The sequence below is a fragment of the Rana temporaria genome, chromosome 3 (genome assembly GCF_905171775.1).
Source record: "Rana temporaria chromosome 3, aRanTem1.1, whole genome shotgun sequence".
Taxonomy (NCBI): domain Eukaryota; kingdom Metazoa; phylum Chordata; class Amphibia; order Anura; family Ranidae; genus Rana; species Rana temporaria.
Genome location: NC_053491.1, coordinates 316370028 through 316397693, shown reverse-complemented (window position 1 = coordinate 316397693; position 27666 = coordinate 316370028). Strand labels below are relative to the sequence as shown.

Sequence of the window (27666 nt, the reverse complement as noted above, 5' to 3'; positions counted from 1 at the left end):
TCGGCCCGCCGAGCTCCTCGGCAGCTTCAGGGCTGAACTCGCCGAGGAACTCGACGTGTTTGGCACGTCGAGTTCCTCGGCCGTGTGTACGAGGCCTCAGAGGTTTACTTATGTATAATGCATACAAGTTCAAATATTAAAACAGAAAGAAGTTATAGTTTAAAATGATCTGCAAACAATGCACCAAAAGATTTTAATTTGAAAATGTTAAGTGAAAAAATTTACCTATAAGAACACTATAATAGTTTTACATTTTCTATCTACAGTATGTGTGAATGTGGCCAGCTTAAAGTGAAACAACCATTTTTGGGCATTTTTACACAAAAGGTTTTTGGGAGGTCAATGGGTTTTTAAAGTGATTTGTCAATACTTATATCAAATTATGGTTCAGAAATTATTATTTAATTACAGGTTTTCTAAAAGAAGATCCCAATAAAGATTTATTACTGCCTCTATATGAATTTCTGTAGAGGCCATCTGAGCTGAAGAGGCAGGGATGTGTATCTATTCTCACTGTATTATAGCATAGTAGTAAAATGACTGATACTAAAGTAACAGAGAACTTTCTGTCTATCAACAATCAGATACCGACATGCAATATTTCATATTTACCTGACTAAAATTTTTTTTTTTTTAAATGTGTTGATATTTAAAAAAAACAGCTTGATGACTTGTGCCTACAGGTAAGCGTATAATAAAGCTTAGCTATTGGTAAAAGGAATATCTCCTAAACATACACCATTTAGCAGGCTATGTCAGTGAGTATGCCATCCCTTCAGAGCACTGTACCACAATCGTGGCTCTCATGCCCATGCACGGGAATGGCGTCATATCAGTTTGGTCATTTAAACAGGTGGAGCCCTTGAGCCGGGAAGGAAGACTGGGTGAAGATGGAAGAACTTTTTTTTAGACTTGGGGTTGGGACCCAAAACTGGGTCATAGATGTGCTTGGCAACTAACATTACAGGTAGGGAGTGCAGGGAGTTACACAAACAAGGTCTCTGATACCAAGTCATATTTAGGTACTTACACAACTTGAAAAAAGTATGTATGTGCCTAGTATGCAGTATTTTGCCTAGATAATATTTGCTGTTCCGCCCAAATGATTCAATGTGTTAATTATATCCAAGGTATAAGAAACATAAGAAAACGTATAAGAAAGTATTTGGGGATTTTGGGCCAAAAGATTCATTAACCCTTTCATGTCTAAGCCTATTTATGACATTTGATGTTTACAAGTTAAAATCCATATTTTTTGCTAGAAAATTACTTAGAACCCCCAAACATTATATATATATATATTTTTTAGCAGAGAATCTAGAGAATAAAATGGCGATTGTTGCAATATTTTATGTCTCACGGTATTTGTGCGGTGTTTCAAACGCAACTTTTTGGGAAAAATTTACTTTCACGAATTAAAAAAAAATGAAAATGTGAAGTTAGCCCAATTTTTTTGCATAATGTGAAAGGTGATGTTACGCCGAGTAAATAGATACCAAGCATGTCACGCTTTATAATTGCACGCACTCGTGGAATGGCGACAAACTACGGTAACACCGTTTTCATGTGCGGGCGCGACTTCCGTATGCATTTTCTTTGTTGCGCAAGCTCGCGGGGAGGGGGGCGCTTTAAACATTTTTTTTCTTTCTTATTTATTTATTTATTTATAATATTAATTTTTAATTATTTATTTTTTTACATTTTATCACTTTTATTGCTGTCACAAAGAATGTAAACATCCCTTGTGACAGTAATAGGTATAGGTGGTGACAGATACTCTTTATGGAGGGATCGGGGGTCTAAAAGACCCCCGATCCCTCCTTTGCCTTTCAAAGTATTCAGATCACCTAAAACAGCGATTCTGAATACTGTGTACCTTTTTAAATCCGGTGCCATTGGCAGCCAAGAATCCCGGAAGTGACGTCACGGCGCCGCTTCCGTGTTTCCATAGCGGAGACCGAATCTAAGCTGTTTACGCCTTAGTTTCAGTCTCCGCCTGGACACAGAAGGCGCCAGATGGAGGATCGTGTCTCCCGGTGGGACAGGAGGCCTGGTCAGAGCGGCGAGAGGCGGGAGGGGGGATGTCCCCTCCCGCTCCTCCGGCATAGCAACCAAGCGTCTTTTAGCCGCATCGGTTGTTATGTCTGAAGAGCCAATTGCCCGCTCTAAACAATGGTACCAGGATGATGCCTGCAGCTGCCAAGGACGCATATATGCGTTCGCTCGGCGTGAAAGGGTTTTAATATTGATCTTAAACATTTGGCTAAAGTTGCAGTAACTGCCTTCACTCCTGATTTTGTGAACCTGATAAAGATTAATGCAGATGTTCTCGAAAAATGTTTTCTCCTAGTTCAAGATTTAGCTTATTTTCTATGCTTTCGTCCAATTTTGAATAAATTGTTTTAAAAAATCCCTTTCTAAAACACTGCATTGACCTTTTCGCTGCCAGAGCCATGTTTGATTTTTTTTGCACACAAATCATTTTAGACCTAAGATTGCATAAAACCCCCAAAACATTATATATTTTCTGAAAGCAGACACCCTAGAGAATAAAATAGTGGTAGTTTCAATGTTTTAGGTCACATGACATTACCGCAAAGGCCTAGGAAATGCAACATTTAGGAAAAGGAATACACTATGTTGATTTTAGGACACAAAAATGCAAAAAATTACCCCAATTTTTTGTAAAATATAAAATATGAGGTTGCACCAAGTAAATAGATACCCAACATGTCAAACCTTAAATTTGCGCACGTTTGCACGCGTCTGCGCAATGGCAAGAAACTTTGGTATCCTATATTTTCTATAGGCAATGCTTTAACCACTTTACAACCACTGAACGACAAAATACGTCCTTGAATTTGTGCGGTGATATCTGAATGATGCCTGCAGCTACCGGCATCATTCAGATATCACCATCTTCAGCCGGCAATTCTGTGCACAATAAGAATGATCAAAGCAGCAGTTCTTCCTCTTGATCATTCTTATAGGCAGCAGGAGGGGACGTCCCCCCCTCCCGCCGCCATCCGGTGCTTCTCCGGGCTCCCCCGTGCCATCAGGGGCCCGGAGAGCGAATCGGCTGGCGCTGGCTGGGGAAGCATAGAGATGACTGGTGACCAGATGGTCACCAGTCATCTCTATGACCGTCGGAGGCCCGGGCGTGACGTTATGACTTCACGCCCGGTACCTGGAAGTAAACAAAGCCGCAATCGCGGCTGTCGGTGTGAGATCGATGAATGTTTTTTCACCAATTTCATGCTTGTAAGCCTGGAGGAGAGATGTGGGGTCACTAAGACTCCATAAAGAGGACCTGTCACACTGATTCCTATTACAAGGGATGTTTACATTCCTTGTAATAGGAAAAAAAATTATTGAAAAAATAAAAAAAGGGTACAAATAAAAAAATTAAGTAAAATAAAAATAAAATGAAAAAATAAATGTTTTAAAACGCCCCTATCCCTGGTAGCTCGCGCGCAGAAGCAAACATGCATGCAAGTCCCGTCCACATATGTAAACGCCATTAAAACCCCACATGTGAGGTATCGTCGCGTGCGTTAGAGCATGTGCAACAATTCTAGCACTAGACCTCCTCTGTTATTTGAAAATAGTAACCTGTAAAAAAATTTAAAGCGTCGCCTATGGAGATTTTTAAGTACCGAAGTTTGGCGCCATTCCATGAGTGTACGCAATTTTAAAGCGTTACATGTTAGGTATCTATTTACTCGGCGTAACATCATCTTTCACATTTTCCAAAAAAATTTTGCTAAATTTACTGTTTTGTTATTTTTTAATTCATGAAACCGTTTTTTTTCCCAAAAAAAGGAGTTTGAAAAATTATTGCGCAAATACAGTGCGAGAAAAAAAAGTTGCAATGACCGCCATTTTATTCCCTAGGATGTCTACTAAAAAAAAACATATAATGTTTGGGGGTTCTGATTAATTTTCTAGCAAACAAATTGAGATTTTTACATGAAGGAGAGAAGTGCCAAAATAGGCCAGGTTGTCAAGTGGTTAAAGGCCTCTATAGGTCACCAGTTTAGTGCTACGGAGAAGGTCTAGTGCTAGAAATATTTCTCTCACTCCGGCGTGTGTAACGATTTGTAACATATGTATTGTCAACGTTTTCAAGTGTAGGTGCCCCCAATGTGTGCATTTATGTTCGTGCATGCGAAAATGTGGGGCAAGGGGCCTCAAAAACCTTTTGGTGGGATTTTATGTGTATCACATATGATGATTTTTTGGTGACAGGTTCTCTTTAACCACTTAAAAATTATTAATAAAAATGCAATAATCCCCTATTTTGTAAACACTATACATTTTGCGCAAACCAATCGATAAACGCTTATTGCGATTTTTTATCCAAAAATAGGTAGAAGAATATGTATCGGCCTAAACTGAGGAAAAAAAAGTTTTTTATATATTTTTGGGGGATATTTATTATAGCAAAAAGGAAAAATATAAAAAAAAAAGCTCTATTTGTGGGGAAAAAAAGGATGCCAATTTTGTTTGGGAGCCACGTCGCACGACCGCGCAATTGTCAGTTAAATCGACGCAGTGCCGAATCGCAAAAACTGGCCGGGTCCTTTACCTGCATTTTGGTCCAGGTCTTAAGTGCCCACTCTTGGGTCGCGGCGCGCACCCGCAACCCGGTCCGAAGCTCCGTGACCACGGCCGGGGGACCCGCGGACCCGATCGCCGCCGGAGTCCCGCGATCGGTCCCCGGAGCTGAAAAACGGGGAGAGGTGTGTGTAAACACAGCTTCCCCTGTTCTTCACTGTGGCGCTGTCATTGATCGTCTGTTCCCTGATATAGGGAAAGGCGATCAATGACGTCACAAGTTCAGCCCCGCCCCCCTACAGTTAGAAACACATATGAGATCACACTTAACCCCTTCAGCGTCCCTAGTGGTTAACTCCCAAACTGTAATTGTCATTTTCACAGTAAATAATGCATTTTTATAGCATTTTTTGCTGTGAAAATGACAATGGTAGCAAAAATGTGTCAAAATTGTCCGATGTATCCGCCATAATGCTGCAGTCATGAAAAAAATCGCTGATCGCCGCCATTAGTAGTAAAAAAAAATATTAGTAAAAATGCAATAAAACTATCCCCTATTTTGTAAACGCTATAAATTTTGCGCAAAACAATCGATGAACGAAGAAGAATACGTATCAGCCTAAACCGAGGAAAAAAAAGTTTTTATGTTGTTTTTTGGGTATCTTTTATATGAAAAAGTAAAAAATATTTTTTTTTTCAAAATTGTCGCTCTATTTTTGTTTATAGCGCAAAAAATAAAAACCGCAGAGGTGATCAAATACCACCAAATAAAAGCTCTATTTGTGGGAAAAAAAGGACGCCAATTTTGTTTGGGAGCCACGTTGCACGACCGTACAATTGTCAGTTAAAGCGACGCAGTGACGAATCGCAAAAACTGGCAAGGTCCTTTACCTGCGTAATGGTCCGGGTCTTAAGTGGTTAACCTACACAGTTAAATAGATATTTGCTGAAAACACTGCACCAATGTCTACGGTGCCTGCGTGCCATAGACAATGGCGCAGGCGCACTGAGCGTGCCGTTTTTGTGAATGGTATAATGGGGGGTTAATGCCGTATTCCCACGCATGCGCAGGGATCTGCCGGTCCCCCTTCGGCCAATCGCATCGCCACAGCGGCCATACCCGGAAGAAGCTGCGAGGGGACATGGCGGTGGAGGGGAACGAAGAGCACTTCGGGGGCTTCAATTTTTTTTTTTTTAATTCTTTATTTCATCTCTGTTTTCCTTTTTTTTCCACATTAAATGGTAAATACTACAATATTACATTTCCAAACAAATAAACAGATAAACCATTTCTAAATTCCATACATTGGTACACATAATATAACCAACCTCTTCGCTGCCTCGGAATTTCTATATTTTACTGTACACTTAACCATTTCCTGTTCAAAAAATAATCCCCCCCTTCCCCCCTCCCTTCCCCCCCACCAAAAAAAAAAAAAAAAAGGAGGGAAAACCCCCTCCCTGGGTCACTCCTGCGTCCACGTCCCCCCCCCCACATTTCTCATAGCTCCCCTTCTCTGTAACTTACATATGGACTCCATATCCGTCTATATTTTTCCTCTTGTTCTCTAATGCCCATGGTAAGCTTTTCCATTTGTTGAATTTCCGAGATTCTATTTAACCATTGCTGTTTATTTGGGGTAGTTGTACTTTTCCACAAGATTGGAATACAGGCCCTTGCTGCAACCAGTAGATGTCTTATCAGGGAACTTTTGAACCTGGCCATGGAGACTGGTATGTCCAACAGTAAATAAGTGGCCGGGTTACTTCCCAGATCCACCTCCACAATATCTTTCACAGTGTCCATGACCATTTTCCAAAAGTCCACTATCTTCTCACAGGACCAGAAAAGATGTAACATGGTACCCTTTTCCTTGCCGCAACGCCAACATCTGTCTGAAACTTCCGGAAATATCCGGTTTAGTACTGCAGGGGTTTTATACCACCTGGTTAAAATTTTGTAGCCCCCTTCCTGGTATCTGGTAGCTAGGGAGGCTTTATGTGTAAAATTAAATATTTTTGTTATCTGATTTTCCGAAAAAAACACCTCTAACTCCTTTTCCCATGCTCGTATAAACGGCAGCTCACGCGGTGTTGTTTCCTCCACCCAGAGACTATACATCAGCGAGAGACCGTGTCTCAACTCCTCTCCCTTAAGGCACAGTTCCTCATATCCTGAGAGGTCTCTAATTGGTCTCCCTTTTGGGTTCAGAGCTCTAGTGGCCGTTTTTAATTGATTTTGTCTCATTGGGTCAAGTTCCTCTCTTATTACCTCGTCTCTTTCCTCGCTTCTGATCCTTGGATTCTCTCCCTCAAAATGTATTACTCTGCTCCAGCCTGCTCTTTTTACCATCTTAAAATGTGGGTCTGACATCCCTATTTGAAATTTCGGGTTACCTATAACCGGAGTGAGTGGGCTTGGGGTGATCGAAAGTTTTGTTTTCCTGAATAATTTTTTCACGACGCTCAGGGTTGCCCTTATGGTTGGATGTTTCTTAACTACCCCTGGTATATCCACTTCTTGTATCCATGCCAATCCCTCCAAGGGGATATCCATACTTTTCTGCTCTATAAGTAACCAAGGTTTATGCTTCTCCTGCATGCACCATTCCACCACTCTTGACATGTGTGTTGCTACATAGTAACCTACTGGGTCTGGGAACCCCACTCCCCCTTTCTCCTTGGGTAAAGTTAATATTTCCCTCCGAGTTCTCGACGCTTTCCCCGACCAGATAAACTTCGCAAACTTGGATCTTATATCCCTTAAATAACTCGACGGGATCTTTACCGGTAGGGTTTGAAATAAATAGAGCAATCTTGGTAACACGTTCATTTTTAAGATGCCGATTCTCCCAAACCATGAATACGTCTCTTTTTCCCATCTAATGAAGTCAGATTTCATTTGCCTTATCAACGGAATAAAGTTCAATTCGAGAATTCTATTTAAATTTTTGGGGATTTTTGTCCCTAAATAGAGTATGTGAGAGTCCGACCATTTAAAGGAAAAATTTACTGTCAAGAGATCCTTTATTTGTTTGTTTATTTCTAGCCCCATTGCCTCTGACTTATTATAATTTACCTTAAAGTTAGAGAGGTCACCATATGCCCTTATGTCTCTCATCAAGGGAGGAAGTGATAGTTCGGGAGCCGCTATTGAGAACAATAGATCATCCGCAAAAGCAGCTACTTTATGTTCCGTTCCTTTAATCTGAAATCCTCTTATATCTGCGTTTAATCTAATTGTCCTCAATAGCGGCTCCAATGTTAAGATAAAAATAATCGGGGAGAGTGGGCATCCTTGCCTTGTCCCATTCCCAATTGGGAATGGGTCCGATAATACCTCATTCACCTTGACCCTTGCCGACGGACATGAGTAAAGGCTAGCAATCCACTTCTGCATGCCCACTCCTAGTCCTATATGTTCTAATGTAGCCTTCAAAAAACCCCAGTCCACCCTATCGAAGGCTTTTTCCGCGTCAGTCGAAATAAGTGCTAGTGATTTCTGGTGGACTTGGGCCAAGTAAATGGTGTTTAACACCCTTTGTGTGTTTTCCCTACCTTCTCTTCCCGGTACAAAACCTACTTGGTCTGGGTGTATGAGTGAAGGGATATTAGGTACCAATTTATTTGCAATTATCTTTGAAAATATTTTTAAGTCTATATTTAACAACGATATAGGTCGATAACTCGCACAGACTGTGGGGTCTTTCCCTTCCTTGGGGATGACGGCAATATGAGCTCCTAATGTTTCTCTTCTCATCTGATGACCTTCTTTCAGTGAATTAAAGGCCTCTAGGAATTTTGGTATTAATTTGTCTTGAAAAGTTTTATAGTATGCTAGCGTGTAGCCGTCTGGCCCTGGTGATTTGCCTGGTTTCATCTCCCTTATTACCTCTTGACATTCCTTCACTGTGATCGGACACTCCATGCTCTCTATAATTTCCTTTGGTATTTTAGGCATTTCTGACTTCATTAGATATTCTTTTATTCTCTCTTCTCTATTCTGTATTTTCTCTACATCGGGCTGATTATCTATTTGATATAGACCATTGTAATATTCTTTGAAAGCATTTGCTATTAAGTGTGAGGGGCTTACTAACTTATCTCCCTGTATTTTTATTTTCTCTATGTGTTTCCTCGATCTCGATTCCCTAAGTGCATTTGCAAGCATCTTACTGGGTTTGTTGCCGAATTCATAGTAAGTTCTTCTGCATCTGTTCAACTGCGCTTTGGCCTTATCCATCAATAGTAAATTTAGTTTTTCTCGCAACGATACCAATTTCTCCTCATTGCTTGAATTCTGCACTCTCTTGTGTTCATTTTCTGTTATTTTAATCTCTCTCAATAGAGTGTCCACCTTAGCCCCTAATTTTCTCTTCCTGTGGGCCCCCATAGATATTAACATTCCCCTCAAATAGCACTTGTGCGCTTCCCACCTGCAGAGTGGGGATGTCTCCTCCGCACTATTCCTTTCAAAAAATGTGTCTATTTCCTGCCCTATCAACTCTTCATATTCTGGGTCTTTAATTAAGGTTTCATTAACCCTCCAGTTCCATTCCCTAAATCCTGATACTCCCCAGTCAATAGTACAGTTAATTGGGGCATGGTCCGAAATTGTAATAGATCCGATTGAAGTATCCCTTAAGTTCATCAGTACAGCTCGGTCTAGGAAAATATAATCAATTTGTGTATAAGTTTTGTGTTTGTTGGAATAGAAGCTATAGTCTCTATCCTGGGGGTGTTGAGACCTCCAACTATCTATCTATCTATCTAGTTGGGGGCTTCAATTTCAGGTAAGTGCCACATAATGAACTAGTATGCTATGCATACAAGCTCATTATGCCTTTCTCTTGCACATGTTTTTTTTGTTCCTGGATTAATTTAAGAGGGTTTACTTTACTTCCTCTTTACGAGAAAATACAATGGCTTTGGACAATGTTTAGATTATTTTAAATATTTATATAAAATGTTTTTTTAACAAATATTTTTTTTATTTAGATGATTATATAAGATTTTGTTGCACTTCGAGGTGATGGAGTTATTTATACCTGCACTGTGCTATGCTTTTGATATGCATTGTACATACATATTGCCTATGTTACTACTGCTGTTGGTTGTGTGAGTGGTTGCAATGTTTACTACAATAAACATTTTCCTGTAGGCTGAATGAAAAAAAAATCTAACAGATTCTTCCTTGCTATTGTATCCCAACACCCAGAAGACCTGAACACCTAGTAAACTGCAGTCACTTTTTTGCTGATCAACTTCAAATTTTCAGATCAAAATTTGCTACACTGGATAGTGTTGATGGGGGCACCCATGGATCAAGTGTATGCTAATTCGGCAGGAAATTAACGAAATCTGACATACTGTATGTATAGCCAGCTAAAGGGTACATCCATGCCGCACAGTTGGTCACTAGTATTTTCATAGCAAATCATTTTGGATTTTCAGGAAGGAATACAACAAACAATTATCCACAATTGCATGGGGAAAATTGACAATGAAAATACAATTTGGAATTGAAATTTCCACTAAGCCAATGATTTTTTGTTTATAAGAGCGAACACAAAACCAACTTGTTAGAAAGGTAGGATTTAAATCTGAAGTATTCTGAAGTATAGATATTGTGCTTTTGGGTGGAGGGATTAAATAAATTGGGATACACAACCCTTAAGCATTTTTTATGCAAAGACAATTTATGGACATTGCCATTATCTCACTGAAGAGAAACAAATACAAATGAAACAACTAGGTGAACACTTTCATCATTTTTAAAAAGTATACACTACCAGTCAAATTTTTTTTAGAACACCCCCATTTTTCTATTTTTTTATTAAAATTTACATAGTTTCATATCTCAATGTACTCTGAAAATAAAGCGTAGGGCAAGTCAACAACTGGATATAAAAAAATATATAATTGAATCATTATCTTTAACAAAATGTAATTTTTCAAATTAAATTTCTGACTCAAAGTGGACAGCATTTGTAGATATATCTACAACAGAAATCAAATGATGTTCTTGCCAACACTGTTTCAGAAGTTCCCACTAACGTGTTGCACTTCTAGGTGGCTTTAACCCTTCTGTCCAGTTCATCTCAAACCAGTAGACATGTGCAATTCATTTAGTTTCTAATTCGTTTTATTTATTCCGAAATTTCAGAATTTCAGAAATTTTTCGGAAATTCAACTTTCCAAATTTCCCATTTTGGAATTTAAGATTTTTGAAATTTCCAATTTTTGAATTTTTGAAATTCCGAAATGCTGTGGTAATAGTTTTGGTTCAGAGTGGCACTCTGTGCAAGCCACCAACTCTGGATCCAGCAAAAGAGTCCCAGACTATCATGCTACCTTCTCCATGTTTGACAGCTGGTGTCACACACCAAGGAACCATCCTTTCCCTTACAAGAATTAGAAAACTTCTAAAGCCACATCCGAATTTGAAGGTTAATATTAGAAAAAAACAGGAGGCCAAAATGGCCTTTAAAGGCAAAATGGACGAGAGTATTGTAAATTCACGATACTCTTGTCCATTTTGCCTTTATTTGCCGATCTAGGGCCATTTTGGCTCCCCTTTTTTCTAATATTTACCATCCTTTCCCTTACTCAATGGCATACGAAAACATTGCGGGATGAACTTGGAAATCTTACATTTCCTATTGATCAGGATTCAAAATTAATAGTTACTACAGTAGGGAACAAACACAAAATGATACACTCAGCATCTTTACAAATCACTGTTATTTTTATCACATTAACCAGTTCCTTACTGGGCATTTTCATCCCCTTTCTGACCAGGCCAATTTTCAGCTTTTAGTGCTGTCGCACTTTGAGTGACAATTGCGCGGTCGTACAACACTGTACCTAAATTACATTTTTACAATATTTTGGAGCCAGATAAAGCTTTCTTATGGTGGTATTTAATCACCACTGGATTTTTTTTTTTTTTGCTAAACAAGCGAAAACAGACTGCAAATTTTGGAGACATTTTTTTTTCTTTATTTCTGTTATACCATTTTGCAAATAAGTAATTTTTCTTCTTCACTGATGCGCCCTGATGAAGCTGCACTGATGGATACTGATAGGCTGCACTGATGAGCACTGATAGACGCCCTCCCAGAACTGGACAACTGTGCTGTAGCCATCTTTCAACTATAGTGTGGTGGGCAAGTGGTTAATATTACAGTTGCACTTTTAGGGTAACACGGGGCATTACATAGGCAGGCTTATTTCTTATCAGGACCTGAAAGAATTCAAATACGTAATCAAAACATTATTAGTGCCCTCTGTACAATGAGTGCATTGTGCAATACAAGTTCTCAAATTTTGATTCATCAGCCCATAAGAAATTCTTCCAGTCTCTGGTATTCCACTGGTGGTGTTTCATGGCCCAGGCAAGCCTCTTTTTCTTACTTGGCCATCTTGGCAATGGCTTTCTTACAGCCACTCAACCTGTCAAACTTGTAGCTCAATGTTTTCCCTTCACATTTGAAACTTAGATTTGTTTACTTTGATAAGTGTTATGCTGTGCTTGAAACTGTTTTTCGATGTCTCTCAGAAACTTCTGATTCTGTTGTGGCTTTGGGTCTGCCAGACCTTCTCCTGTCAGAGTTTCCTCCAGTTTCCAATTGCCTTTTGATAGTGTAGGAAACTGTACTTACTGGCACCTTGACTTTGTTAGTTTGTTAGTTGCCTTTTTCTTACCATTTTGGAAGCAATATGCTACTTCCTGAAGTGCAATACTGTCCAAATATTAATAAAAATATAAATAAGCATGCTATGTGCACAAATTAGTGCATCCAATCTCGGTGCTATACCACTTATACAACAATCTCAAACATTACCACAGCACATACAGTGTATATCACATTTTATGACAAACCAAAAAAAAGATATGTGCAGTAGAACAAATTAGTTCAACAAAAAATTGTAATAAAATATTCCAAATTCAAAAGTGATCCATTTTATAATCATCAATCCTTCAATAAAGTGCTCGGTGCTCAAAAGTTTATGATAAAAGTGCTGAAGGGCTCCAGGTAAACATGATGTGAAGTGTGGCACACACCTTTCTTGTACCCCTACTCACCAGAAGAAATGGACCCTCAGCTTTTCAGTCTGGGGGTCAAACTCACTTATATCAGGCGGGGGTGGGGAGGGTACCACAGATCTTCTTTTTTCTTTCTATATTTCCAACTTGCTGGTTCTATATAAAACTCGTATTTCCACCGGGCTCAATAAAAGGAGAGAGTTCTCATAGTGTAGTACTTAAGATTTAATAAAATGCAACATATAAAATTACACTTACAGAGTCTCAGACATAATCATGCTTTGCATAGTGAAAGGGCTCTTCCGGGTTTGCCGTGGCTTGGCGTGCATTCCACAGGTGGCAGTAGTGACGTAATTGGTTAGGGAACTGGAAATTGCATCAACGCGTTTCACCCCTCCTACAGGGCGTCATCAAAGACATAATTTTCGGTCTTCTGATTGCTCTTATAAACACAGGGGAGACACCTCCCCTCTGTGGGTTAAGATTTCCCTTTGCCAATTAGATCACTTCCTATAAGGTATATAGGCTTCACTCCTATGTTATTACCTATCGCTTCCTCCACCCAAGTTATCTCTCAAATAGCCAATACATATTACCAGCAATATTAATAGCACTCCAAATACTTATATATAGTAACAATGCGGCTCCAAATATACATATATATATATATATATATATATATATATATATATATATATATATATATATATATATATATATATACACATATATATATATATATATATATATATATATATATATATATATATATATATCGTGGGAAATTAGCTCGTGGGGATCACCTTTTCTGAATCAAAGTCCATAAACAGGTACTTTCTTAAAAGTCTGGCGGGTGCCAGGTTTTATTTACAAGAGGTGTGCAGGTAAAAATAAAATAAACAAATGGTCTCCTCTCTATACAGTGCGGGGCTGGTCCCCATCACCCACAAACCATACAATAAAGCAAACCTTTTTCTTTTTAATCCACACCAACAGAGCTCCTTACTCAGGTTCCCTCCTGAGTCTCCAAAACCAGATCACTGCTTGCTCTCTTCGTGGTCTTTTAACTGGACTCAGGTGTACCAGAACATCAGGACCGGAACCTAGCCTGCCACAGAGGCTGGAAAACCCCGGGCCAGATTCTGGTTCATTCCCTATACAACAGAGCGAATGAGAGGTGAAATGTACTTATAATCGTGTATCTCACCTGGCATACCGTCACTATATATATATATATATATATATATATATATATATATACACATAAATATATTGTAAGGGGTTCGCTCGGTAGCGGGGTGTGTGACCCCTTGGATGGGTTCACCACACACTGAATTTATACATACTGGCAGTCGAAGACGGTTGAAAACAACGTTTTTGGTTTATTTTTCCATCTTGATGGCAAACAATTGCAAGCATCCAAACAGCAAAAACAAAATCAAACATAAAATAAACCCTAGCCACTTTGGGCATCTACCTTCCACACAGGAACCTATCTATGGAGTCTGACTCAGTCTAGCGCTGGGCAGACAGTGCTGGCCGTACAGCACAAAACAATAGTCTTTTGATTTTTATCACACAGAAAAATCACTACTCTCCTCACCTCCTCAGAAGACTTTCAGTGCTGCTCTCCTACTCACAAAGCCTTAGGAATGATGCAGCAATTCCGTGGTAATCCTTTGGACTACTTATAGAGGCCTTAATTGCCTCATTCTGAACAGCTGGAGTCTTTCAACGCCCTTAGACCTTGTCTGGCTATTTTTGCAGCCGACGCCCAATAACAATTTGTGTATTGTCTAAACATATATATATATATACAGTGCCTTGCAAAAGTATTCACCCCCTTGGCCTTTTACCTATTTTGTTACATTACAGTCAATTTTTTTTTTATCTGAATTATATGTGATGGATCAGAACATAATAGTCTAAGTTGGTGAAGTCAAATTTGAAAAATATATACATAAAACTATTTTTCAGAAATAAAAAACTGATAATTGGCATGTGCGTATGTATTCACCCCCTTTGTTACGAAGCCCATAAAAAGCTCTGGTGCAACCAATTACCTTTAGAAGTCACACAATTAGTGAAATTATGTCCACCTGTGTGCACTCTAAGTGTCACAAGGTCTGTCATTACATATACACACCTTTTTGAAAGGCTCCAGAGGCGGCAACACCTAAGCAAGAGCCACAACTAACCAAACACTGCCATGAAGACCAAGGAACTATCCAAACAAGTAAGGGACAATGTTGGTGAGAAGTACAAGTCAGGGTTAGGTTATAAAGAAAATATCCAAATCTTTGATGATCCCTAGGAGCACCATCAAGTCTATCATAACCAAATGGAAAGAACATGGCACAACAGCAAACCTGTCAAGAGATGGCCGCACACCAAAACTCACGGACCGGGCAAGGGGGACATTAATCGAGAGGCAGCACAGAGACCTAAGGTAACCCTGGACAAGCTGCAGAGTTCCACAGCAGAGACTGGAGTATCTGTACATAGGAGGACAATCAGGCGTACGCTCTATATAGTTGGGCTTTATGGCAGAGTGGCCAGAAGAAAGCTTTCAGCAAAAAACAAAATGGCACGTTTTGAGCCTGTGGCATGTGGGAGACTCCCAAAATGTATGGAGGAAGGTGCTCTGGTCTGCTGAGACTAAAATGTAACTTTTTGGCCATCAAAGAAAACGCTATGTCTGGCGCAAACCTAACACATCACATCACCCAAAGAACACCATCCCCACAGTGAAACATGGTGGTGGCATTACACTTTGATACAATGTAAAGTAGTGAGTGTACAGCTTGTATAACAGTGTAAATTAGCTTTTCCCTTAAAATACCTCAACACACAGCCATAATGTTTAAACTGCTGGCAAGAAAAGTGAGTACACCCAGAGTTTAGGTGTCCAAATTGGGCACAAAGTGTCAATATTTTGTGTTGCCACCATTATTTTCCAGCACTGTCTTGGGCATGGATTCACCAGAGTTTCACAGGTTGACACTGGAGTCCACTTCTACTCCCCCATGACGACATCAAATTTACACTGTTTTACAAGCTGTACACTCACTATTTTACATTGTAGAAAAGTGTAATTTCATCAGTGTTGTCACATGAAAAGATATAATAAAATATTTACAAAAATGTGAGGGGTGTACTATAATATATATAAAATAAAATTTTAATAAAAGATCAAATCAATAAATCTTTAATGACTAAAACTAGAAAAAACGTTATTAAAAATTATTAGATTTTTTTATATTTATATATACATATATTTAAAAAAATAGTTTATATAAATAAGAAAATAAAGCTATATACATATAAATTATATGCCCCAGTATATAAAATCACCATTTCGACAGAAAACAATTCAAATCTAGTTCTATGTTTAACCCTAGTGGACTCAAGGTACCCAACTGGTAGATCCAATGGGTTTTGTTCTGAGGGATGGCCTCCTTTGAATTAGTTCCTCTCCAATGGGCCTCCACCTTATCAATCACACAGAAGTTCGAAACAGTGGAATCTCTGCTATGAGCGTCTAAAATGATTAGACAAACTGTGGTGTTTGTAGCCTTATTTATATTACCCACATGTTCTCTCAACCTCACCCCTAGCTTCCATATGGTTCTCCCAACATATTGGAGCCCACAAGAACAATCCAGGAGATAGGTAACATGTATACTACCACGGGTAATACATTTATTTATACCAAAAGATCCCCCACGTAAGTAGGACTCAAACTGTGTTGTTTTCTTCTTTCTGTGTCTAACCATCCTGCACATCACGCATTTCCCACAACTAAATAAAACCACCTGATCCAAAAACCTGGTGGTCTTCTTAGGGGGATTAACAATGTTGTGTTACTCTGGTATGTAATGTGGGGGGTCAAGTGTAAATAAATTCAACCCTGTCAAAACTCACTTTGTTAGTTCATGCAAAATACGAAAAATGTTCACCTCAAATGTTTAATTCAATACAGGCTATTCAGCAGAAAGAAAACTTTTTATAAACTATAATTCCCCTAGCATATAATACAATACCCATTGCAGGATTTCAGTATACATATACAGTACAATCATTGTATGTGACATTAACTTACAGATGCCTTCCATTTCAAAAACAGCAGTCAATATAGGCTGTACTTTGCAAAATTGAAAATGCAACAGAAATAATGACGTAAGCACACTCAAACACAACAGAAATACTATCTGAAAAGGCCAATGAGGAAAAACATTACCATGATTTAATATTTTACACCGTAAACAGAGTTGACTATTGACTAGCATAATAGTTTTGTGATATCATTAATATTTTTATTTTTGTTGTTCAGTGAATTTAACAGTGTTCTCTTTGTGAGCATGTTTTGAACAGTTATTGTAATGTTTACCTTAATACCTTAACATTTTACATATATGCAGTGCCTATCTGTATTTAACTGCAAACTCCCTACTTAACTGCTGAGATGGAGGGGGTGGTTTACTACATGAGTTGAGACATTTTATTATGTCTAAAAATGTGTGAAGACTCTAATCATCCATTCATGTAAAAATTATGTACACATGATTTGGTATTCAAAGTGAGCAGGAATTTGCTTTTCACATGATTGGATAAATAAAGTAATAATTCACAAGAATTTTTGAAAACATAAAGAGAGGGCATTCAATCAGTAAGACCTGACTAGTAGGCTTGTAGCAAGACATAAAAACAGCAAGGAGCATCAATTAGAAATTATAGCTAGAAACAGGAGTCAAAGAAATATATGTACGGAACATTGCTAAAATATCAGTATTAAAATTGATCTTGGTTGATCACTTTGAAATGCATTTAACAAAAAAATGAAAGATTATTTTATTTGTTTAAATTTTATCTAGCAAAACTGAACAGTGAGAGGATATTTTAAGGGAAACAGTATTTTTTTTTAAATCTAGGAAATTACTGCAGTCAAAACAATCAAAATTCAAAAACGTTTTAACCAAAAAGGTGGCATATAAGGTGGGATAAAAAATAAATACATCTTTTATAAAATAACATTGTCTTTTAAATGAAAATATGCATTAAAAATTAGGTATTACATACCTCTGCATTGCTGGTAATAAGTAGACAATCTTTTGTAGAATCAGTGGCAATAAGTGAAGCATCAGTGTCAATAAGACTGCCTGTGGGGACATTCTGGATGGGTTTCAGATAGGCAATTTCATTTTGCTTTGAGTCCAGTGTGACACATACATCATATGAGAATGGAAAAGGTAAACTTGTGTCACTTATCTCAGAAGGACATCCCAATGTAAACTGAGGATATACATTTCCACCAATAGCTCCAAAAGAGGGCTGTGTATTTGACTTTCTGCATTTAAAGACTACTGTAACAACCACTATTGCAATAAAAAAAAGACAAATTAAACCTATGGAAACTATCAGGTAGAATGTGATATTGGAAGATGATTTTGAATCATTATGCTTGTATATTATCTCAGGATGAACTTGCTGAAAGTTTTCAGCAACAACTAGAGTTAAATAAACTGTGGATGATAAAGAGGGCTGCCCATTGTCTTTTACCATGACTACAATTTTTTGCCTTAAAGATTCCACATCTGGAAGTTCCTTTGCAAGCCGAATTTCACCAGTGTATTGATCGATTGTAAATAATGAAGAATCCTGAACTTGTAGTAAGTGATATGAAAGCCAGGCATTGTGTCCAGAGTCAGCATCTACTGCAATAACTTTGGTCACAAGAAAACCTCTATCTGCTGAGTAAGGAATAAATTCAAATAATGCTGGTCCCTCGTTGTCAGGTGATGGGTAGAGAATTTTAGGGGCATTATCATTCTTGTCAATGATACATATCCTTACAGTTACATTACTGCTTAGAGGAGGAGATCCACTGTCCTTAGCCATCACTTGAAATTGAAACTCACGTAACTGCTCATAGTCAAATGATCTTTGAGCATAAAGAACCCCAGTCATTGAGTTTATAGAAATATAAGTGGACACTGGCAATTCTTCAGTATTATTGGTTAACATAGAATAAATAATTTTTGCATTTTCATCATGGTCAAGATCAGATGCACAAATCCTGTACACAGAGGTTCCAAGCAAATTGTTTTCTTGAATATAGATAACATAATTTGTTTGCTCAAACATAGGAAGATTGTCATTCACATCTGAGATTGATAGTTTCAGAGTTTTGGTAACTGACAGATGTGGTGATCCTCTATCCGTAGCTTTGATGGTTATGTTATAGTTGCTGGCTCTTTCCCGGTCCAAGTTAGTTGAAGTAACAAGTTTGTAATAATTAGTAGACGAAGGAACTAATTGAAAAGGTGACTTATCAATAATCTCACAAAGAACTTCCCCATTTTCTCCTGTGTCCATGTCAAAGATATTAACAAGGGCTATAACTGTTCCAAGTGGTGAATTCTCAGGAACTGATGCCAAGAGAGATGTTATGATTACTTCCGGGATATTATCATTAACATCGGTAACTTGGATAAATACTTTACAATGTGCCGTCAGGCCTCCCCCATCTTTAGCTTCCACTGTAAGCTCATATTTATCTTTCTCTTCATAGTCCAATTTTCCCATTAGAATAACATCTCCTTTTAAGGGGTCAATGGCAAACAGGTTTTGTGCATTTGCAGGAACTTCAATAAGTGTGTAAGTTATTTGTGCATTAATTCCTTCATCCACATCAGTAGCATTTAACTGAAGAATTAGGAAACCACTTTGAGCATTTTCATACAGGCGTACCTGGTAACTGTCTTGGCTAAATTGGGGGAAATTATCATTTACATCATGAACCTTCATCTTTATTAAAGCTGTCCCACTTTTCACAGGTTTTCCACCATCAAAGGCTGTTAAGATTAATTCAAAATAGTTTTGCTTCTCGCGATCAATGGGTTTGTCTAGCACAAGTTCAGGATACTTTTTCCCATCGGATGTAATTTTTTCTCCTAGCTTAAAAAAGTCATTATCACTGAGCCTATAACCTTGCAATGAGTTAACACCAAGATCTGGATCTTTTGCTGTCCCAAGAGCAAATCTTGTTCCAGGTAAAACAAGCTCACTCATTTCTAAATCAAATATGTTCTTGGAGAATTGTGGTGAATTATCATTGACATCTTGTATGTAAACTATAACTGTGTAAAAATTCAATGGGCTTTCAATTACTAATTCAACAGTTAAAGAGCAAGCCTGCTGGTCCCCACACAATTCCTCCCGGTCTATTCTTTCTATAACGTACAAATCTCCATTCTGTAAATTAATGTTAAAATACTGTTTCCTGGCAGGTGACACAATCTGTAACTTTCGACTTGATAAGTTCTTAATGCTCAAGTTCAGATCCCTTTCAATATTTCCAACTTTAGATCCTTGTTTTAGTTCCTCCTGTATAGTATACTGAAGCTGAGCATTTACAATATTACACAGAATAAGGATCATAGAAAATATAACTTGCCATGCCATTGTACTGTTGACGAATCTGCACCTCTTCTTCACTCTTCTTATTCAGAATAAATTACAAATATTTTGCAGTCCTGTGGTTATTGTGGTTATGATAAAATTATTTGTGTGCGATTCTGTATATAGATTGTAATGCTGCTTCAATGTGCAATGTGAAATTGTAGTAGGGTTTAGAATAGCTCTACTATACATTTTGTTTGTACAAATTTACTTGTGGTCTACAGTGACATCTAAAGGTTGAAATCAGGAAATGCAAGAAAGGTAGAAGTAGAGAACAGCTTATGCCAATAAAGTTAGATTTTACTGTAAACACATACATACAGTGCCTTGAAAAAGTATTCATACCCCTTAAATTTTACATATTTTGTCATGTTACAACCAAAAACATAAATGTATTTTATTGGGATTTTATGTGATAGACCAACACAAAGTGGAAGGAAAACGATAAATGGTTTTCAATATTTTGTACAAATAAATATGTGAAAAGTGTGGCGTGCATTTGTATTCCACCCCTTTACTCTGACCCCTAACTAAAATCTAGTGTAACCAATTGAAGTCACATAATAAGAAAAAAAGCATGGTGTGTTCAGGGTGATGTGCGGTGTTAGGTGTTTGCCACACATAGCGTTTTGCTTTTTAGGCCAAAAAGTTACATTTTGGTCTCATCTGACCAGAGCACCTTCTTCCACATGTTTGCTGTGTCCCCCACATGGCTTCTCACAAACTGCAAATGATACGTCTTATGGCTTTATTTCAACAATGGTGTTTATGACTTATAGGCTGAAACGCATCAACCCTTCCTATTGCGTTTGTCTACTGTGGCTTGTCAATAAATACGTCAATTGTTTAAGAGCAAGGTCTGGAGTGCGGATCATCTTTTCCTCATTATTCTACGCAGCCAGCGACTGTTGATCGAGCACTAGGGAGCACTGCTTTCCATGTGATGTATGGGTAGTAGCACTGACTTTTTTGTTTATTTTCTTTCAACAATAGCTTTCTTCTTGCTACTCTTTCATGAAGGCCAGATTTGTGGAGTGTACCGTATTTTCCGGCGTATAAGACGACTTTCTACATCCAAATCATTCTGCCAAAATAGGGGGGTCGTCCTATACGCCGGGTGCAGAGGCCGCAATGTTGATGTGATGCCTGTTATGGAGGCCGCCGGATAGAAGAGAAGACGCCGCGGTGCTCGTTACCACGTGAAGACGCCGTTAAAATCATGTTAATGCCCACCTGGTGCTTCGTTGTGGCTGTCGGGTGCTCGGCATTGCTGTCGGGTGCTCAGCAATGCACTGTAATACAGTGCACGCTGCTCAGCAAATTCTGGTGGCAATGCGCTCTGTTGCTGAATGAAGCCTGCTCGGATTGGTGCGGTGCAGGCTGATGATGTCACAGCCTCTGCCAATCCGAGCAGGCTTTGCATCCATCAACAAGCTAGCCAAATGCATTGCCTGCCGTGATTGGCTCAGCGGTGCACACTGTATGCACACAGTATTCTGCACTGTAAGAGGACCTAAAAAGCAATATTAACTATACTAAAGTCTCCTACTACAAATATACATTACAGTATACTATAAGTCTTTGAGTTTAAAGCCCTACATCAAAAGTTTACAGTACCTGGAAAAAAGCATCATATATTACTGTACCTACTAACATATTACCGTATACTGTGTGTACCTGGCGCTACTGTACGGTATATTACAAAGCATCATATACTGTGTGTACCTGGCGCTACTGTATGGTATATTACAAAGCATCATATACTGTGTGTACCTGGCGCTACTGTATATGGTATTACAAAGCATCATATACATCCCGTACTGCACATCCAGCTCCAGATTTCCCCTACCTACCAATTGTGGGATCTTTGGGACTTGTAGTTCACCAGTTTCCTTTTTGATTTCATAAAAGTGATACCGTAATACCTGACAGATTTCAGAAATGGCTGATAGACAGGGCCCCAGCATGGCTCCAGCAAGGAGAAGGAAACATGAAGCCAGTTTGAAGCTCAAAGTTGTAAACTTTGTGAAGGAACATAATAACTGCGCTGCTGCAAGACAATATGGAGTAACGGAAAAGATGGTCCGAGACTGGAAAGCAAAGGAAGATGCCAAGGGCTAAGTGTGCATTAAGAAGAGGCACCCCACATTGGCCAGAACTCGAGGAGCATGTAGTAGACATGGTGCATGAGCATCGTCACAATGGTTATGTAGTGACCCAAAACAACATACGGATTTCTGCACTTCAGTGGGCCAAATCTCACCCAGATCAAAGCAAAGGATTTAAGGCCACTGTATCCTGGTGTACTAGGTTCTTGGAAAGGAATGATCTGGTACTTACTAATGGGCACAGATTAGCATTACAAATGGGCACAAATTGTCATTGCTTCTGGGCACAGATTGGCATAACTTCTGGGTAGTTTTGGGGCTGCACTGATAATCAAGGCACTGATGATCAGTCTCCCCTATGAGTAGATGCTGCTGATTGGCTCTCCTCCCCTCACACTCTGTCAGTGTGAGGGGAGGAGAGCGGATTACCAGCACTTTCTCGTTTACATGTGATCAGCTGTGATTGGACACAGCCGATTACTTGGGTAAAAAGCTGCGTTATTGGCTCTTTACCAAGATTGGGGTCGCACTGTGTCCCAGGGACACAGAGCGCCCGCGATCGCAGTGCTGCGTGCCCCCGTGGGTGTAAACGAGCACAGTGAGACTGGAGCGCCGTCATTTTATGTCATCCCAGAACGAGAGAAGATCCCGCCCATTCTATGCGGCGGGCGGGAGTTAGTTAACCATCACAATCGAACTAATAAATTGTAAGAAAATTATACTGAAAAGCCTCACAATAGAATAATACTTTTGTACAAGCTTTAAAGGCTAGGTACACAATTGAAAAAAAACATTTAATAAATGCACATGTTTTTGATGAAAAAAAAAATGTGAATGTATTATTTTTATTTACAGGAGCGTACAAAGCATTGCACCCACAATCAGTGGAGGAAGTATCAACATATGACAAGTGTGCAGATTAGTGCAATGTTACACCCTAAATACAAGCAACATGATTAAAAAGGTAAACGTAGCCTTTATGAAACAAGAAATCTATTTGATGTATTTAAATAACAACTTATTGATGGTTTCTAGTTGCATCGTTATTGTACACATATAAAATGGAGTCACAATTTTAACAAAAAATGGGAATGTTGTACCTTACCTGTATGTTGCTGGTAGAGGGCAAGCTATTGTTACTAGGAAGATCCCCTGTGTCAATCAAACTGTCTGTGGGGACATTCTGGACTGGTTTCAGATAAGCAATTTCATTCTGTTTTGAGTCCAGAGTCACACACACATCGTAGGAGAATGGAAAAGGTAAACTTCTATCACTAATTTCAGATGGACACCCCAAGGTGAACTGTGGATATATATTTCCACTAAGCATTCCAGGAGTTGGAGGAATGCAAGTTTTTCGGCATTTATATATTGTTGTAATCATTGCTGTGACAATGAATAACAAAGAAATTAGAGCTATTGCTATCACAAGGTACAAAGTGACATTAGATGAAGCTTCAGAATTACTGGAATGACGTTTTATCTCCGGAAGAGCAAGGTGAAAATTTTCAGCTACAACCAAGTTCAAAGTAACTGTTGATGACAGGGATGGGGTTCCATTGTCTTTCACAAGAATCATAATTTTTTGTCTGAAAGAAGCCATATCAGGAATGTTTCGGCCTAGTCTAATTTCACCAGTGTACTGACCAATGATAAGTAAAGATGGATCAGAAACTTGGAGTAAGTGATATGAAAGCCAGGCATTGTGTCCAGAGTCAGCATCAACTGCAATCACTTTGGTCACTAAATAACCTTTTTCAGCAGAGTGAGGAATAAATTCAAATAATGTTGATCCCTCGTTGTCTGAAGATGGATAGAGAATCTTAGGGGCATTATCATTCTTATCAATGATACATAATCTTACTGTGACATTACTGCTTAAAGGAGGAGATCCACTGTCTTTGGCCATCACTTGGAACTGAAGCTCTCGTAACTGTTCATAGTCAAACGGTCGCTGTGCATACAGGACCCCAGACAAGGAGTTCATGGAAATATATGAGGCTATAGGTATGTCCTCAGAACCATTGTTAATTAATGAATACACAACTCTTGCATTCTCTTTATGGTCAAGATCCGCAGCATGTATTCTGTATAGAGAAGTCCCAGATAGATTATTTTCCTGGATGTAGATAACATATTTTGTTTTCTCAAATACAGGAGAATTGTCATTCACATCAGAGATAGACAGTTTTATGCTTTTGATGACTGACAATGATGGAGATCCTCTATCCACAGCTTTGATGGTGATGTTATATTCGCTGACTCTTTCTCGGTCCAAGTTAGCCGAAGTCACAAGCTTGTAGTAACTAGTAGATGATGGAATTAGCTGAAAGGGTAATTTTCCATCAATATCACAAACAATTTCACCATTTTCTCCAGTGTCCATATCATAGATATTAACAAGAGCTATAACCATACCAACTAGTGAATCCTCGGGAACTGATTCTGTTAGCGAAGTAATTGTTATATCAGGGACATTATCATTAACATCTACAACTTGTATGAACACTTTACAGTAAGCGCTCAGATCCCCTCCATCTTTAGCTTCCACTGTAAGCTCATACTTGTCTTTCATCTCATAGTCTAAGTTTTCTGTTAATACAATATCACCTTTTTTCGAGTCTATTGCAAATAGTTGACGAGCATTTTCAGGAACATCGCTAAGGGAATATGATATTTGTGCATATGACCCTTCATCATCATCTGTAGCATTCAGCTGAAGAATTAGAAAACCAACAGGAGTATTTTCTGGTAGGAATACTTGATATATATCTTCAGCAAATATTGGGTAATTATCATTAACATCATGAATTTTGATCTTTATTAAAGCTGTCCCATGCTTTACAGGTTTTCCTCCATCAAAAGCAGTTAATATTAGTTCGAAGTAATTTTGTTTCTCGCGATCAAGGGGCTTGTCCAGCACAAGTTCTGGATGCTTTTTACCGTTGATACTTATTTTTTCACTAAGGATAAAACAATCATTGTCACTTAGTTTATAACCCTGTAAGGAATTGGAACCAAGATCTGGATCTTTTGCAGGATTAAGAGCAAATCGAGTTCCAGGTGAAGTTGATTCACTGATTCCTACATCAAAAATACTCTTAGAAAAGGTTGGTGAATTGTCATTAACATCTAGTATTTCAACATTAATAGTATAAAATTGTAGGGGGTTTTCCATGACCGCCTCCACATTTATTGAGCAAAATTGCTGGGCCCCACATAATCTTTCTCTATCTATTCTATTGGCAACATACAGATCTCCATTTTGTAAACTAATGTTGAAATACATTTTTTTGGCACGTAAAACAATCTGAAATTTCCGAATAGATAAATCTTTAACATTTAAACTTAGATCCTTTACAATATTTCCTACTACAGATCCTTGTTTTAGTTCTTCCTTAACTGAGTACTGAAGCTGAGCAGAAATAAGACCACAAGTGTAAAGAGAAAGCAAAAATGTCACTTGCCATTTCATGGTCCTGTGCATGAGTCCATACATCTTCTTTCTGTTTTCACTCTTTAGGTGATGAAATCCTAGGGTATTAATATATATATGATTCAGGCATGAAGGAGGCAGTGAAAATAATGCAATGTTGCAAATGTTTGCTTCTGAAATGTTCTGTAAGAAAAAGTAGAGCTTAACATTTAGCTAGTTTAGTTTACTTATGGTCAACAGTGCCATCCAGGGGTTAAAATGAGGAACAGCAGCCAGTTTTACGAGCAGTCATTTCATGTATGTGAATGAAGTAAAAATAATAATAAAAATCAGAACACAATGTTTTTAAGATGTGCTGGAAATTATTCATTTAAACATAGACTATAAATATTAAATTACATAAATGTGAACAAGCCTTACAATTTGTTAAAAGATACGATAATAGAAAGAAGATAAGAAAGAACGGTAGATAGATAGATAGATAGATAGATAGATAGATAGATAGATAGATAGATAGATAGATAAATTAGAACATATACAGTGGGTATTGAAAAGAATCACCCCTCTTTAAAATAATCAAATTGTGTTGCTTTGCAGCCTGTAATGAAGGCAGACAAAGGGGCAGATGCACAAAGCACTTACACTGGCGTATCTCGAGATGCGCAGCGTAAGTGTAAATATGCGCCGGCGTATCTATGCGCCATATCCCCAAAACGAGATACGCCTGAAAACCCAATTTTTCCGACCGACGTAAAAAGATTACACCGGCGCATCGTGGGCGCAAAAATACGCTAGATGCACCATTGTTTTGCTATGCAAATATGCAAATGAGGGAGATACGGCAATCCACAAAAGTACGTTTGACCGGCGCAGGCTACGCGCTGTGCGCATCAGCTGTACGTCCGGTCTAAAGTTACCCCTCATAAAAGCAGTTTTAACTTTGCACCAGACGTGTGCAGGTCAGCTAAAGCAACACCGTTAGGGACGAGCTGAGCACTTGCAGGACAACAATCTGTATGCCAACATGCCAGGGGCATCCATGGTCATTGTTATACTACTGGCTTTAGATGCGCGCATTAGGCATCTTTGTACGTTAAACACACACATTAATCATGGCACAAGTAGAATGCATGCATGCACACCACTGTGGTCCCTAGCACAGACACATCACATCCTCATCAAATTGGATTAGCACAAGCCCACCATGCAGGACTTGGGAGCAGCAACGCCACGCCAAGGCTCCAATTATGTCACTGTACATTCATACACCATTCACACGGACCTGGGGATCACTTCTCCCTGGTCCTGGGGATCCCTTCTCCACCACAACTGAGGGTGACACCCCTTTTCCGGCAGGAATGTCACCCTCACAATCATACATCATTCACAAACTTAAAACTAATCATAATCACAGTAAAAAAATAATAAAAAAAACCCCATTGAAAACAAAAAAAGAGAAAAACTTAACGCCACTGGCGTGACCCACGCCTGGGCCGGCCACGGCCCCAGCTCCACAGGGGAGACTCATGGGGGGGGGAATAAGGGGAAGGAGGAGCATCCCCTGGTCTCTGCCCACCTGGCGGTCTGCCCTCCAAGGCCTGGGCAATCCGTGTGAGGCCCACATTGAGGGCTGCCGTATTGGCCTGGACAGCCTGGGTCAGGGCCCGCACCTCCTGACCCACGCCTGCTGTGGCAGTCTGCAGGTCATTGCAGCAGTTTATCATTGCCAGAGAGTTGCAGCCCATGTCCTGAACTGGCTCCTTGATGGAGGCCAGGCTCTCCTCCATCCGGCCCAAAGTCTGGGTGACCTGACCCAGATGGCGGGTCTGAAGGGCCTGGTCCCTCCACAGATTTGCCGGCAGAAGCTCTGCCAGCCCCCTGGTCTTGCGGGTCGCCTTCCTGCCTCCAGATGAGGCTTGTGGCCTGGGAGTAGGGGAGACCCCTGGGGGGGAAGCCCTGTTGGGGGAGGAGTGGGAGGGGCTACCCCTGATGGAGGCCTGACTGCTGCCAGCCCTAGGGGGAGACTCCTCCAAATGGAGCATGACTTCATTCCC

The 27666-nt window shown here is 39.2% G+C and overlaps 1 protein-coding gene across 2 annotated transcripts in view; it reads right to left on the bottom strand.

Annotated features, from left to right (window-relative positions):
- LOC120932487 (protocadherin gamma-C5-like) overlaps positions 1-25690 on the bottom strand; it is a 721441-nt gene extending 695751 nt beyond the window's left edge. Inside the window, exon 1 of one of the 2 annotated variants that reach the window (XM_040344923.1) lies at positions 23282-25690. In XM_040344923.1, coding sequence (XP_040200857.1) covers positions 23282-25675 — 2394 coding nt within the window. In that variant the 5' untranslated portion in view covers positions 25676-25690. Of the gene's footprint in view, positions 1-17686; positions 20087-23281 lie in introns of those variants that run through there. The other variant, XM_040344929.1, reaches the window with a different exon arrangement.
- Between the last annotated feature and the right edge of the window lie 1976 nt (positions 25691-27666).